This window comes from Carassius carassius, chromosome 21, assembly GCF_963082965.1.
Source record: "Carassius carassius chromosome 21, fCarCar2.1, whole genome shotgun sequence".
In the NCBI taxonomy this organism is placed as follows: Eukaryota; Metazoa; Chordata; class Actinopteri; order Cypriniformes; family Cyprinidae; genus Carassius; species Carassius carassius.
In genome coordinates, this window is record NC_081775.1 from 12571449 (window position 1) to 12586567 (window position 15119).

Here is a 15119-nt window from a genome sequence, read left to right on the forward strand (position 1 = left end):
TGAGTACATGCAAAAGACCTGTCGGCACACAAAAGGGTTTTAAAGTACCAAAATGACAAGAAATAACACAGTTATGTTCAGTGCATGCACATTTCACTTATTGCAAGGTATTTTGTTGTGTTGTAGGAGTATGAGAGTGACTGTGAATGTATTGAGAGTGATAAGAAAGCTGCTGGTCTCTCTGGAAGCTGAGCTGCAAACACTCGAGGGCAGATGATTATTGGAGGCATTATAAGGGGACTGAGCAAAACACTCCGCTGCAGCCTTGTCGCACTTGCATATGAACATGTCACAGTCATTATTACTGTCTGAAAGAGAAAAAGAGAGGTTGTATAAAGGAGTGTGTTTAATTTGACTAAATATGCACTTCAGCTATTACTTGATAATATAAGACTACAATAAAACACAAGACCACGTAAATGCACCCAGAGTACACTTTAAAGACTGTTTATTAACACACTTACGTACACTTAAAATGTGATGAATAAGACAGTATATTTTTTTTGCAGTATATTTGTCTGTACTCTTTAGAAAAAAGCTCAGAATTATGTTCTATAAAATTAACTTATACAACAGTTAATTGTGTTCCATTGGTTGTATACTACATATGTCAATTTCAAACAGACTGTCAGTTTTGTATTATTTGCCGGGAATTTCATGACATTTTTGTGCAGTTATAGCCAACGTGACCTTTATGTTTGATCCATTGAACCAACCGATTCGTTCAACAACACTGGTTCAGTCAGGAAGTTTGAGTGAGTCATTGATTCGTTCACTCAACCGATGTATATTGATATTGATATATATTTTTTTTCTTCATGTTGACGTCTCCGCATTTTCACTCACCCAAACACATGATCGTTTTAGTATTCTTATCACACTTGTAGTCATATGTGTTTGTGTAAGGACTGTCAAACACTGATGAGCAGGACTGAAGGGTCTTTGCTGTGCCATAGCAGGCATCATGGGTAAAACAACACCTACCAGGTCATTAGAGAAAGAACATTAATAATACACAATTATTCAGAACAAAAACTGTGTGATAAACACTAAAACATTCTCACAAAATATAATATAATACTCTAACCGGTCGAGCTGGTCAACAGGCGTCCCTGATCCACCTAAACCACAATAGCAGCCATAGTCTGCATAGTTCAGCAGCGGTGAACTGCCTGGTAATGTGCACTCAATCATGTCCTCAAACTGTAGCAAGTTTTTAATGCTGTTCAGATGAGCTACAGAGGAGATATCACTGGTAAACTCAAGTGCTAAATGTGGTTTTGAATCAGTTTGAGTACTGAAACAAATCTACTGACGGGAACAATCTGCTAGCGTGTTCGAATCTGTTGCATTATTTACACTGCCATTCAAAAGTTTTGGGTCTCTTAAGTTAAATTTTATTTTATTTTTCCAGCAATGATGCATTGTATTAAACAAATGTGTCAATTTTGTTTAAATCGGTTCACATGAAATTAGAAAAAGTTGTAATGAATCACTGTGTCATTGTTAAGAAGGCTATGGTTAAGAGTACTTACATGTTGGCAGAGTCACGGTAAGGATCAAGAATGTGAGATAGACAGCCATACCACTGCAAGAAGCCAAAAGTGTCATATTGTATATATTATTGTAGCTACATTAATTTTACTGTTGTTTTTTCAAACATAAGGAAATAAGAGATTTCTCAGAGATTAGAAATTTGCAGCAGATTTTTGCCTCCTGTCTGAGATCCTGGAGCTTACAGTTTTTCTCAATCACTTTGGTACATTTCTCAGATCAGAATTGAATTTCTCAAAACTACCTGTTCAATTCTCACATCATTGTGTCACTTGTGCACACCAAAAAAGCAGTTTCTCATTTCTTTGAACAAGTTGCAAATGCTTTGGTACATCATTGCAAATTATTATGTACAATTCTCTGTTGTTTCCTACATTATCAGTTGCTAATGTCATGTTGCTCAAAATGTATTATATAGTTTTCTGTGCAATAGTCTTACCCCCCAAAACATCAGGTCTTTAGTTCATCGTATAAGTCATTAAATGCAAAATGGTTAATCTAGTTGTCATAAACTGCCAAGCAAACTTTTTTTTTTTTTTTTTTTTTACACATTATTATTAGACTTTTTGTCAATTTGGACATGAACTGTGCAAGTGAATATTTACTAATGAAGAGAATGTAGATGATAAACCAATGATAAACCATTTCTCTGAAATAGCTCAAAGGTTCATCTCATGAATCTTCAGTTGGAAACCTTATACTGTATAGACAGAGGACAACACAAGAGTTACAAATTCTGACAATTGACTTATTTTCATCTTTGTGCCCATATTTATTTTTCCTTTTCTATATCACAATGACATTGTAAAGGTTTTTTTTTTTTGGGACAGACCACTAGTAAAAGTGTAACTGGGAATTCTATCCAGTCTCTTTCAATCAATATCCCATCAATATCCAAAATGTTGCCATAGTTTACATCAGAACATCCCTCCAGAGTACACTGTTATATTGACAACATGACTAAGCAATTTGACTGTCTCATCCGTAAACTATGACACAAGGACTTGTCATTCGATGGCACTGACATGTTCATTGACACAGATATTTATTTTTGAGAGATGAACTAAGGATTTTGAGCAAGAGACTGGCTTTTGCAGGTAATCCATTGTGTTTTGCTATTTGTACGAGTTGTTTTGAGAAATGCACTTACTGTTTTGCAAATTGTGAGTTTGATTCGAGAAAATGTAGCAAAGCGACTGAGAAAAACTGTAAGCGTGTTCAGAAAGGCCATGGAGATCAGATGAGAGAATGTGCATAATGCTTTGGATAAAATAGTGTCATGTTTTAAACATTACATGAAAATTTCCATATACCAACCCAAACTCTATTTTTACAAGCTGTCTTGCGCACCATTGTTCTAAACTTCACATCCCTTACAACCTTTCACCTCTAATTATTGGCACAAATCTTCTTGTGCACAATGCTTGTGCTGTATAGTTTAATTCCTCACTAGTCTTCTGAATAAATAAAGGCGTGTTGGAGAACTGAGGCTGGTTGGGTGTGACATGGCTTCACATGTCAACTAAAACACACCTTTCTCTTGATGCAGTAAAATAAACACTGTGACATAATTCTCATGAGACAAACTACCTAAGCTAAATGATTCAAAACACAGATTTAGACCCCAAGACCATGAATATTCAACCTGCATTAACACCACGGCTCCATTTACTGTGCATTTTATCTATTTCTGAATTGTGTATATCTGTTATGTAATCCAAATATAGCAAATTTGGAAAAAAAGAAAAATGTAATTGTAAGCTGTGTATACAGAGCCCCTGGTTCAAATATCGAAATGTTCATGAACAGTATGGAAAGTCTATTTACTAAGAATGAGCAAAAAACGGTGTTCATTTGTGGGGATTTTAATATAGATCTTTTAAATCCCAGTAAGCATAAACTGACAGATGAATTTATCGATTTAATGTTTAGCATGAGTCTTTTCCCACTTATAACAAAACCAAGCAGAATATCATCACACTGTGCAACTCTAATAGATAATATATTCACAAACCGAATGGACAATAGTCTAATGAGTGGGTTGTTACTAAATGACATAAGTGATCATTTGCCAGTTTTTGTGATGTGTGTTTGTGATCATGTGAAGTATAAGGAAGTTAAGGTGATTAGTTACAGGAGAATCAGAACTGTTGAATCAATAAATACACTCAGAAGAGAATTACTTGCATATAATTGGAAAAAATTGTATGATGAGACTGATACCAATAATGCATACGCAACATTTCTGTCTACTTTTAAATCATTATATGATGAACACTGTCCGATAAATCAATTTACCATAAAGCACAAATTTAAAGAGAGACCATGGATGACAAAGGGATTAAAAAATGCTTGCAAAAAAAGAACACCTTGTACAAAGAATTTATAAAACACAGAACCAAAGAAGCTGAGTATAAATACAAAAGATATAAAAATAAATTGACCAGTATCATGAGGATAAGTAAGAAAGATTATTATAATAAAATATTAAATGATAATAAAAATGATATCAAGGGTATATGGAAAGTGCTAAATAATATCATAAGGAATGGACCAATGAATAATAAATACCCTCTGTATTTTATAGATAATGAGAGGACTTTAAACAATATGAAAGATGCGGCCAATGGGTTTAACAATTTCTTTGTAAGTGTGGGAGCAAAACTGGCTGATGTAATAAAAAATCCACTGACTGAAGGTGAGGTGAAGGCAGTGGATTATTTAGACAGTAACCCTTACTCTATGTTTTTGAAACCAGCTGAGGAAATTGAGATTATTGATATTGTAAATAATTGTAAGAATAAAAAGTCAACAGACGTGAATGATATTGATATGGTTTTAATTAAGGAAATCATTGGTGCAATTGTTAAACCGTTAACTCATATTTATAATTTGTCTTTCAAAACAGGTGTATTCCCAAGCAAAATGAAAATTGCTAAAATCATTCCACTATATAAATCTGGATTGAAAAATAAATTCACAAATTATAGGCCATTGTCTTTACTCTCTCAGTTCTCCAAAATATTAGAAAAATTGTATGTAATCAGATTGGATAATTTTATTGAGAAGCATGAATTATTGGTTGATAGTCAATATGGATTCAGGTCAAACAGATCTACATCAATGGCAATTATGGAGTTAATTGAAGACATTACCAGTGCTATAGATAACAAACAATATGCAGTGGGAGTATTTATTGATTTAAAAAAAGCTTTCGATACAATTGATCATAGTTTGTTAATCAATAAACTGGAAAAGTATGGTATCAGAGGAATTGCATTAGATTGGATGAAAAGTTACATGGATGAAAAGTTAGATAAGTAACAGACTACAATTTGTTCAAATGGGGGAGTTCAGATCAGATTGTTTGGGTATCACCTGTGGAGTACCACAGGGGTCAATATTGGGTCCAAAATTATTTATAATGTACATAAATGACATATGTAGTGTGACTAACCGTCTAAAATTTGTGATTTTTGCTGATGATACTAATATTTTCTGTTCAGGGGAAAATCTGAAGCAGCTGTTGGAAGGGGTCACATCAGAAATTAATAAATTAAAAATATGGTTTGACTTAAATAAATTATCATTAAATCTAGATAAAACCAAATTTATGCTTTTTGGTAATCGTAAAACTGACACGCAAGTAAAAGTTATGATTAATAATGTTAAAATAGAAAGAGTCTATGAAAACAAATTTTTGGGTGTGATTCTTGATCATAAAATTTGTTGGAAACCACACATCAAATACGTTAGAACAAAAGTAGCGCAGAGTATTGGAGTAATGGGGAAAGCAAGGCATGTATTGAGTAAAAAAGCACTTTTTATTTTGTATTGTTCACTTGTGTTGCCTTATTTAAATTATTGTGTTGAAGTATGGGGTAACACCTACAAAACCACCTTACAAACATTAAGTACATTACAAAAAAGAGCTATTAGAATAGTAAACAAGGTAGGTTATCTTGAGCATACTAATTTACTATATTTAAAATTGCACACTTTGAAGTTTAAAGATCTCGTTAAACTTAAGACTGCTCAATTAATCTATAAAGCAATAAATAAACAGTTGCCTAAAAACATACAACAGTTATTTACAGATAGGGTTGGGGGTTATAACTTGAGAGGGGATTTAAATTTAAATTTGAGTCAACATAGGACTCGGACAAAACTCAAAAGTATGTGTGTTTCGATTTGTGGGGTGCTTCTGTGGAATGGTCTGAGCAGTTCAATCAAACAAAGTGTTAATATGTTGCAATTTAGAAAAAGGTACAAAAGTTTTATGCTTGATAAGTATAGAAATGGAGAGGGTGAATGATAATTCATTATGGTGGGAAAGAATGCTTGATAATGGTTTTTTGTATATGCTTTTTTCTTCATCTTAATATTAAGATAACGCTTTACTTAATTTAGTATTTTTTTTGTTGTTGTATTATTTAAAATGTTATGTTAATTTTTCTTGTTAGATTGTGAATTGGTTTGGGTAGTTACTGGGGGTAGTTTTTGATAAGCCTAGGGCTTCTAACTATCCCTTTTCGAACAGGTTGAATATTATATTATTATGTTATACATGTTTGTTTATTTATATGGATATTTCTTATGAATTGCTGTCATTTTTATTTTTTATTTTTTTATGAATTGTTCGAAATAAAGATTAATTCAATTCAATTCAATTCAATTCAAATTGATCCATATATTGAGAGCAAGGTAGTATAATTTCTAAAAAAAAAAATTCATTTTCAATCACAGTTAACAACACTCTTTCCTCTAATTTAATTTCATTTATTATAAATGACTAAAATAACATGTGGGATAATTGTAGCTTATGATCTTACTGTACAGTACATTAACAGCGCAGATGTATTTCTGACTATTATGACACCTTTGCATGCTACCGTTTAATCATAATGTTCGTAAGTCAGTATAATAAAATATAAATTCAATATAACAATGATTGTTTCATTAGCTTACCTCCAATTTCCAAAGGCTTCCTCTCTGGTTAAATGATATGCAATAAATGCTGTAATTTTCCAAGCAGGATTGTTCTACTGTAGCGAGCTAAAGCACTATGTCAATCAATATGACTTGCAACATAAAACTGTCTCTTCTCAAATTGACAGCCTTCCTTTGGTAGAAAAACTTTTTTTTTTTTCTACATGTGAGCATCTTGTGAAGTCAACCAGTCTGTCGACTAGTTTGGTGCATTACATACTTTGCATTTTTCATTAAAGCTGTCATATGCCTTTATGACAGAGAAAAAAGACTTTAACTGAACATCACATCTCAAAGTAAGACAGATTAATGCAATCCACTAATACATTTATCATCCGATTTTGCCAAGTCTTTTCAGTAATGGGTGACATTTTCCTTTCTCTGCCCATATGCTTCAGTTTAGGTATAAAAACTGAAATTGTTTATTTAAATGCATTCATAACATACAGTATTTAGCTTTTTATTTTTCCCCACTTTACAGTCCTCTTACTGAGATCAAATAAGAATCTTCAGTGCCTTATTGGATATTGTGTAATCACAGTTTTGTATTGTGCAATGATAAATCATAACAGTCTTATTGAAAACTTCTTACTGTTTTGGTGAAACTTCTTAGTGTGAACTTTTTTAGGATGGATTCCAAATCACGAAACAATATCACACTAACTTTGATAAGCTTGTTTTCAAGGCTCATCATGCCAGACTGGTGAGGTACAGATGAATACCAAAAATATTTAGTTTAGCTTAGCAGGACTTTCAACACTCTCAACATCACTACAAAAAACACCTACCAACCCAAAATGTGACAAAGAAAACCGTGCATTGAGAAAAACATTAACATAATGCATCGTATCCATCTAGACCAGTGGTCTCCAACGTGGTGCCCGCGGTGACATTTCATATACCATTAAAACATAATAAAATAATTCAATAATTTAAAATATTTAGAATCTGCACGTCTCTCTCTCTCTCTCTCTCTCTCTCTCTCTCTCTCTCTCTCGCTCGCTCGCTCTTCGTCTCGCGCGCGCGCACCTCTCTGTCTCTCTGTTGTCTCTCTCTCTCTCTCTCGCTCGCTCTGCGTCTCGTGCGCGCACCTCTCTTGTTCTCTCTGCATATCGCGCGGCAGAGGAGCAGCGTTTTAATTTAGTTAAACACAGATATTATGTTGCTTTTCTAATTTTACATGCAAGTATGTAAAGTATATCATTCAGTCACTATTTCATATTTATGCCGTTGTTCTTTCTCCCTTTCCCCCGTGATTTTGTCTATATCGCGATGACCCCACATTTTTTAGGACAAAAACGCCTATTTTTAGGACAAAAAAACTTGTCTTATATTCGGGTATATACGGTAATTATATATTCAATAGTCATAATACTTAACAATATTACTGTTTGTTGTTGTATTTTTCAAAACTTGAAACTGTGTGTGTGTGTGTGTGTGTGCGTGCGTGTGCCTATATCAAACAAGTAGCCCTCAAGACTATTTTATCCCTTCAGGGAGCCCTCACTCACAAAAAGGTTGGAGACCCCTGATCTAGACAGATATGTAGTGCTCATATTAAAGCAGCAGAACAGTTAAAAAGTAGAGCTTATCCAAGAAAATACACTATTAGTGTGTGATTGCTTAATGTAAACAAACAATACACAAACAATGTTTTAGTGTGCATTTTATTAACACAATGGTCCATTCATCAACAGGTATCATTTTAATTGCAGATTTTCTAAATCCAAAGGAACATGATGGGAATGTTCACATTAAATGTCTTTTACTAACATCCCATGAATCAAGATCTCTAAGAAAAGATGAAAACAGACATCACAGATGTCCTTTGAATGATCTAAGAGTATTTTGAAATTCATAAACTGAAAAGCCACATACAAAACACGTCTGCAAGCTGATATTTTTACATTTGGCAAACGCATTTCATTATTTGGGCAAACATTGTAGATATTGGTTTTTGGGTGGGACGCTGACATTCAGAAACACACAAATATAAACTCACAGAGACACATGCATTTGGTGACGTTTGATAGGTATGGTCCCTTTCTTCGATGAATAACATTTAGTGGTATAAGGCAGAAACCAGAGAGAATAGTGTTGGTGGATTGAGATCATATAGGCTTGTACAGCAGCGTGGTCACATACTTCTTTTTGTAGCGGTGTGTTGCACTAAGAACCATCACGCCATCCTGTGTGAGGAGAGCAAACAGATGCACATCAGTGACATTGACTGAAAATGCTGGTCAGCTCTACCATATGCAAAATAAATATGATTAAAGGGATAGTTCACTTGAAAATACATCTCATTCACTTGATAACTCATTACTCACTCATTTCTACTAAAGTAATGATAGTTTTATGGTGCTTTTGTTATTTTTGGACAGCAACATCTACTTTTGTGTTGCATAGAAAAAAAATAAAAATAATGTCACACAGATTTTGAGTGAACTATCATTGAGGGTGTGGACATTATTTGAGAATTTCTGAAGTATGTGTGTAGTTTCCTGCCAGACCTTGATGGAAAGGGCGTACAGGTGGTTGAGCATCACATGGTTTGGTTCAGGCAGCAGGGTTGGGTCACACTGTTAAAAGCAGACATGGGAACAAGTTAGGGAAAGTCTCTGCTTTCTAAAATTTGCCACACTCAGCAATTTCCAACCATAGGCTCTTTATCTTTTATCTCTTTAAGCCCAAAAAGGAACTGCTTTAACTGCAGCACTGTATTTACAAAGAGTTGAGCTCCTATCAAAGCACTTGCTCGGTTAACATCAGATTTCATGTGTGTTAGAAAACCCAAATGAAGCGTTTAAGTAATGGAAATATTTTAATGTTCCATAAAGCTAGCTAGCTAAATAAATAACCAAAACAACAAAAATATACACCATTGTTAATTTTCTATTTCTTTTAAATAATATTACATTATTTATTTAATATAATGAATGCACTTTTTTAGATTACTTTTCTAAAATTGCTAAAATTTAACATTTTTATACAAGGTTTAGTAATTTTGCCATATTGCTTTGCCATGTGATTTTGTGCTTAAGAAACCTACATTTAATTTTAAAAAGTTATATTGTAAAATATAATTGCAATATAAAATAATGTTTTTCTATTATAATATAATTTACCTTTTTTCTGTGATGCAAAGCTGAATTTCCTTCAGCCATTACTCTAGTCTTCAGTGTCACATGATCCTTCAGAAATCATCCTAATATGCGGATTTATTATCAATATTGGAAACAGTAGTGCTGCTATATATATATATATATATATATATATATATATATATATATATATATATATATATATATTTGGAACCTATGATAATTTTTTCAGGATTGTTTGATAAAAATTTTTTTATTTTTATTGAAATAAATTAATATATTTATTCAGAAAGGATGTGTTAAATTAATAAAAAGTGATTGTAAAGATTTATTTAGAGTATATATATATAAAGTATATATATAAAAATGCTGTTCCTTTTAACTTTTCATTCATTAAAGAATCCTGAAAATTATCACAGGTTTCAGAAACATTAAGCAGCACAGCAGCTTCCAGCACTGAAAATAAATCAGCATATTGCAATGATTTCTGAAGATCAAGTGACACTGAAGACTGGAGTAATGTCTGATGACGGAAAACAGTTATCTTAAAGTGTAATAATTTCACAATATAGCTGCCTTGGTGAGAATAAGAGACTTCTTAAATAATAATAAAAAAAAAAACAGTGAGCAGCTGCTGTCATTGGCTGATCAAGTTTATGTTTAGGATATAGCAGAGCAGTACTTACAGAGATTCCAGTGTCTTTGTTGAGGAGCACCTGCAGCAGATGTGGCGGCAGTATGGGAGGAGAGCGCAGTCTGTCTTCTGATTTGGTTGAGTACGGATCCTGATGGTAAGGTCCAGGTGGGGAACTGGATAAGTCTGACAGAAAAAAGCAGAAGATCAGAACCTGTAGCATATTTCAGTAGCTTAAGAGTGAATAGATTTATACTTACCTGACATGTCGGCACATTTCTCAGAGTCTGTCTTCAGTGCATCAAAAACCTCAAAGTCTGTTTTCCTCACTTTAACGACATTATTCATCACACCTGACTTATTAGTCACAACAGGCTAGAAGAAAATAGATTTAATTAAACAATGCAAGTACAGGTTTCAAAATATACTACTGAATGAGGATTATCAGATAAACAAATGCTATAAGAAACTCTTTCCCACCTCTTTGGGGTCTAATATCCATTGTCCGTCCACATAGAACTTATACTGATGCTCACCTTCTGGCAGGTCAATTATGGCCACAAAATTATTATGACTGTTAAAAGGAGATCAAAACAGTAAGGAAAAGCAAGTGGAAGGTTCTTTCCACTTTCTACTTTGAGAAAATGAAAAGGAGGCACATTCTGGAATATGCCTTTTTTCTTTCAGCATGAGATCACCAGTGTCCTCAGTTGTTTTTTTTTCCAGGTTCTTGTAAGTGCACACTGACCCCTAGTGTTGAGCATGTAAAAGCACAGTTGTCTTAATTTTTCAGTTTTAGTGATTAAACATGCCAAAACTACAGTATCAGAGAGACAGAGTGTCCTCGTGTTATATTAAAACAATTAAACGTTTTCTGTTCACTTTTGAAATGTGTGAAGCTAGACAATTATGTACAATAACCCTTAATAATAAGAATATTCTGGATTTGTTGCGAGTTCAGCTCAATCAACAGCATTTGTGGGCGGCACAAAGTTAGTTTGTGAGAGAAAATTTGAAAGTGAGAGAATTTAAAAGCAGAAATTAAAGAAATTTATTTTTATTTGAACTACAGTTCAAAAGTTTGTAATCTGTAAGATTTTCTACAATGGGTTTGAAAGACTATTAAGCTAACTAAGGCTGCATTTATTTGATTTGAGAAAAAAACAAAAACAGTAAAAGATAATGTTGTGAGATTTTGCAATATTGTGAACTTTTTTTGTTTAAATATATATTATTAATTACTCCATTACTCCAGCCTTCAGTGTCACATGATCCATTAGAAATTAATCTAACATGCTGATTGGCTGCTCAAGAAACATTTACTAATATTTTTTTTAAGACTTTATTGTCACGTTTGATTAATTTTATACCCCCCCCCCCCATAGAAACTTCCCTAAAATTTTGAACAGCAGTGTACATTAATTATTTTCTTTTCTCATCATTTTACGGTTAGTGGTTTTAGGCATTACGATGTCTCATTAAAATTCATATTTGTGCAAATCGACCCTGCACCACAAAAGCTGTCAGTTGAGCTTAACATGTATTAAATATGGATTACTCCTTCAAATGCATCTTGCTATTTGAATTTAGCTTCTCATTTTCCCCTGCTGTCCTTCGAGTCTATCTGAACAGACCCACTATCGAGGACCAGCTGACTAACAGCACCTTGTGGAGCGTTTAGCGTTATAATTTTTAAGATGATGCAAATACCTCCTGCTGTGTTTCCTGTGCTAACATAGTCTACTATGTCATTGTAATGATCTAATGATCTGTCAGCACTCACCTTTTAGTCAAGGGGATTTTGCTGGACCAGTTGTTGAAGGAGCCAGACAAGTAGATATCTTTCCCTGGACCATTCCAGCGGAACACAGTGGGCCTTTCCAATGGCACGACTTTAGCATCTGATTCCTGATCATGTTGCCAGGCTAGAAACTCCTAGTAAGACAGAGATAAAGATGGATGAGGTGTGTACAGCTACTATAAGCAGAGCAGTCAGATATTGCTGCAATAAATGAGTTAAGGAGCATGTTTTCAAGGTTAATGTTTCACTGTAACCACACCACCTTGGCATCATCTGTTTGGAAGATGTCTCCGTCCTCCGTACTGTCCATAAGGATCTTGGGTCGAGCGCCATCTTTGCCACCACGAGTCTCTCGCCTCTGCGTCTTCTCCGCTGCGCTTCTCTCACTGCTGGTGTTGCCCATGCCGCTCCTTATTTACATGCATTTTAATGAGACTTCCAGTTTTGAACAAGAGCTTTCTTCACAATTCATCTCACTCAAAAGTATATTCACCCGTTGTCTTAAAAGTTCATTTCTAAAAAGATAGTCAACCTAGAAATGTAAATTCTGTTATAATTTACTCACCCTAAAGTTGCTCCAAAAATGAGCTTATTTCTTCAGTTAAATACAAAAGAAGACATTTAAAAAAAATTTAACTGTTCACAAAATAGCTGACGGTAGCCATCGACTTACATAGTACGGCAAAAAATACTATTAAAGTCAATGGTTATTGTCAATTGTTTGGTCACCAGTGTACCAAAATATCTTCTTTTGTGATCAGTAGAAGAAAGAAACTTTGAAAAAAGTTTGAAAGAACTTGAGGGTGAGCAAATGATGACAAACAGGTGAATTATCCCTTTAATGTTTAATGTATGGTAATAATGTTCTTTTCATACAATAATTTCTAAAGTAAGGGAGCTGGCAACGTTTAAGTAACTATAAAAGTAGTATTAATAATTATTGATTTTGAGTCTCGACCTAAGCGTTCATCTGGTAACCATAACAACCAAGCGGATGCTCGCGATTAGTATCGGATGGTAAGTCGACAATAAGAAAAATTTAATTATTTTCAATTCATTAAAGTTTTACTTATCACATACGACAAATATGGCAAAACCCTTACTATTTAACTTTTTCAGATAATCGTCGTTTAGCCTAAATGTGCTAGAGGCGCCAAAGAACAGTTTGCGTTCCACAAGACGAACTGACTGTAGATTGCAGCCGAAAACTACCTTTATATTCACATTAAGGAACGTAATTTGACAGATGTATAATTCCTTAAAATAAGACGTTGTTAAAATACGCACACGGTTCACTAACAATGCAATACGAGCGATTAGTGAAGTAACCTAACCTTTAACCGCTGTTTATATTGTTTTGGAAATCACCTAAACGTAAGTTTTTGTGCGGTTTTAGCAGTTTGGAGTTACGCGGCCGATTCAACAGTTGAATAGCCTAACCTAGAAATACCAAGGAAGTAAAAACAGGGATGTTGTTTTCTTTGGTCGTTCTGTGACATCGTTTTTTCTTTGCTCCTGTTCTTGCGTGTAAGTCTCGCCTACAGAAACGAGCTCAGTGTATCTTCGTTTCATCTCGGACTGTGGTGATTTCCCTCGTGAATAAATCTCTTACCTCTGAAAACTTTATTTGCCTGTAGCTCGCGACTATACTTTTCATAACGCCATTTTCACATTGCCTCACAAAAAGGTTAAATGTTAAGCACACCTCTTCCGCCTGCTGCTGCTGCTGCTGCTCGGGTCGGGACAGGGGGAATAACCGGCGAGCTCTGCGTGAGTTAAACCGGTGGAAGACGTAACACATTTGCTACTTTTGTAGCACGGTCTTTTTTGCTCTGTCTCAAACTTATATGTATATTATTCACATGTTTGTTTGCTACAAATTAAAGCAGTGTAATCTGCTTGTTATTAATAAACTGTGTAAAAAGTTCCGTTTTGACTACGGGTTATTACACTAATAGAAACATTATTTAGGTTATGAGTTTATTATAGCAATACCATCATATTTATTCAATTATAAGTATTATGTATTATATAATGTGCTTTAGCCTATTTAAAATAATAAAGGAAGTGTTTGTTTTCAAACAGCACGTTGTTAATATTTTAATATTATATACTATGCAGATATTTGTTTGCTACAAATTAATGCAGTGTACTGCTACTTATTCATAAACTGCATAAAAAGTGCAGTTTTGACTACATACCTACAGGTTGTTACACTAAAATAATTTTTTTATGTTATGTATGAGTTTATTATTGTAATCAAACGTAGGCCAGTTACCATCATGTTTATTCCATTTTAAGTATTATATGAAATGTGGTTTATTTAAAATAATAAAGGAAGTATTTAAGTTCAAACAGAATATAAGTTCTTAATATTTTAATATTCATTTATTAATGTTAAATATTTTAATAGTATATATATATATATATATATACTATTATAGTAGTGAGTAGTGAGATTGTGAGATTGGTAGTGAGATTGGCCACCAGTACTTGGGAAAACATTAGTTAGTAACTCAAGTGAGATCGATGGTAATGACACACTGGTTACTATTATTATAATCACCCCATACATTGAAGTAGCCTACACTGAAAACACCTGAAGTAAATATTACCACCGGTATACCATAGCTTGTTTGCTGCGATTGCCAAGACTCAAAGGGAATTTTTTGCTATATTTAACTTTAGATGGCTATAATATTACATATCAAAATACAGGATACCCCAAATGCTGCAGATTGCATTGGGTGTAAAGGTGGAGATGGAGTCTCTAGTGCTGCTTTAATCCATTATGTAACTGTTACAGACACTTGTGCATTTAGTCTATTGAGTCGTTTCATATATTGCACGTTTATTCATATTGATCAAAAATGATTATACTTCTTTTCATCCAAAAACATACACAGGTTTGTGTTCTGTAAAAGCATCAGCTATTTGGGTTCAAGCATCCTTTTAGTATGCTTCAGGACAAATACAATGTACACCTCTAAACTATACATTTGCAATATTTGATGTGTCATCATACTCAGCAAATACA

General features: G+C 33.8%; 2 protein-coding genes across 3 annotated transcripts; both read right to left on the reverse strand.

Annotated features, from left to right (window-relative positions):
- Positions 1–6: 6 nt before the first annotated feature.
- LOC132097564 (phospholipase A2, minor isoenzyme-like) lies at positions 7–6953 on the reverse strand. The gene is made up of 5 exons (XM_059503354.1): positions 6523–6953; positions 1536–1588; positions 1088–1235; positions 847–980; positions 7–308 (listed from the first exon to the last, which is right to left on the reverse strand). The coding sequence occupies exons 2-5, from the start codon at positions 1582–1584 to the stop codon at positions 94–96; spliced, it is 546 nt and encodes a 181-aa protein (XP_059359337.1). The 5' UTR covers positions 1585–1588; positions 6523–6953; the 3' UTR covers positions 7–93.
- Positions 6954–8192: 1239 nt separating this feature from the next.
- prkab1b (protein kinase, AMP-activated, beta 1 non-catalytic subunit, b) lies at positions 8193–13867 on the reverse strand. Of its 2 annotated transcripts, none has more exons than XM_059503352.1 (8): positions 13788–13867; positions 12345–12492; positions 12065–12216; positions 10762–10855; positions 10542–10656; positions 10334–10467; positions 9057–9125; positions 8193–8732 (listed from the first exon to the last, which is right to left on the reverse strand). In XM_059503352.1, the coding sequence occupies exons 2-8, from the start codon at positions 12483–12485 to the stop codon at positions 8655–8657; spliced, it is 783 nt and encodes a 260-aa protein (XP_059359335.1). In that variant the 5' UTR covers positions 12486–12492; positions 13788–13867; the 3' UTR covers positions 8193–8654. The 2 variants fall into 2 exon arrangements, with proteins under 2 accessions (XP_059359335.1, XP_059359336.1); XM_059503353.1 differs by having other exon boundaries at positions 13695–13819.
- Between the last annotated feature and the right edge of the window lie 1252 nt (positions 13868–15119).

Bases quoted from the DNA above. Each gene is read 5' to 3' on its own strand.
- LOC132097564 (XM_059503354.1), bottom strand. From the start codon at position 1,584: ATGGCTGTCTATCTCACATTCTTGATCCTTACCGTGACTCTGCCAACA. The intron at 1,236-1,535 runs GTAAGTACTCTT...TCTCCTCTGTAG, and splicing joins TACCGTGACTCTGCCAACAT to CTCATCTGAACAGCATTAAA. The intron at 981-1,087 runs GTTAGAGTATTA...ATGACCTGGTAG, and splicing joins CCTGTTGACCAGCTCGACCG to GTGTTGTTTTACCCATGATG.
- prkab1b (XM_059503352.1), bottom strand. From the start codon at position 12,485: ATGGGCAACACCAGCAGTGAGAGAAGCGCAGCGGAGAAGACGCAGAGG. The intron at 12,217-12,344 runs GTGGTGTGGTTA...CTGTCTTACTAG, and splicing joins TCCAAACAGATGATGCCAAG to GAGTTTCTAGCCTGGCAACA. The intron at 10,468-10,541 runs GTAAGTATAAAT...TTTTTCTGTCAG, and splicing joins GAAATGTGCCGACATGTCAG to ACTTATCCAGTTCCCCACCT.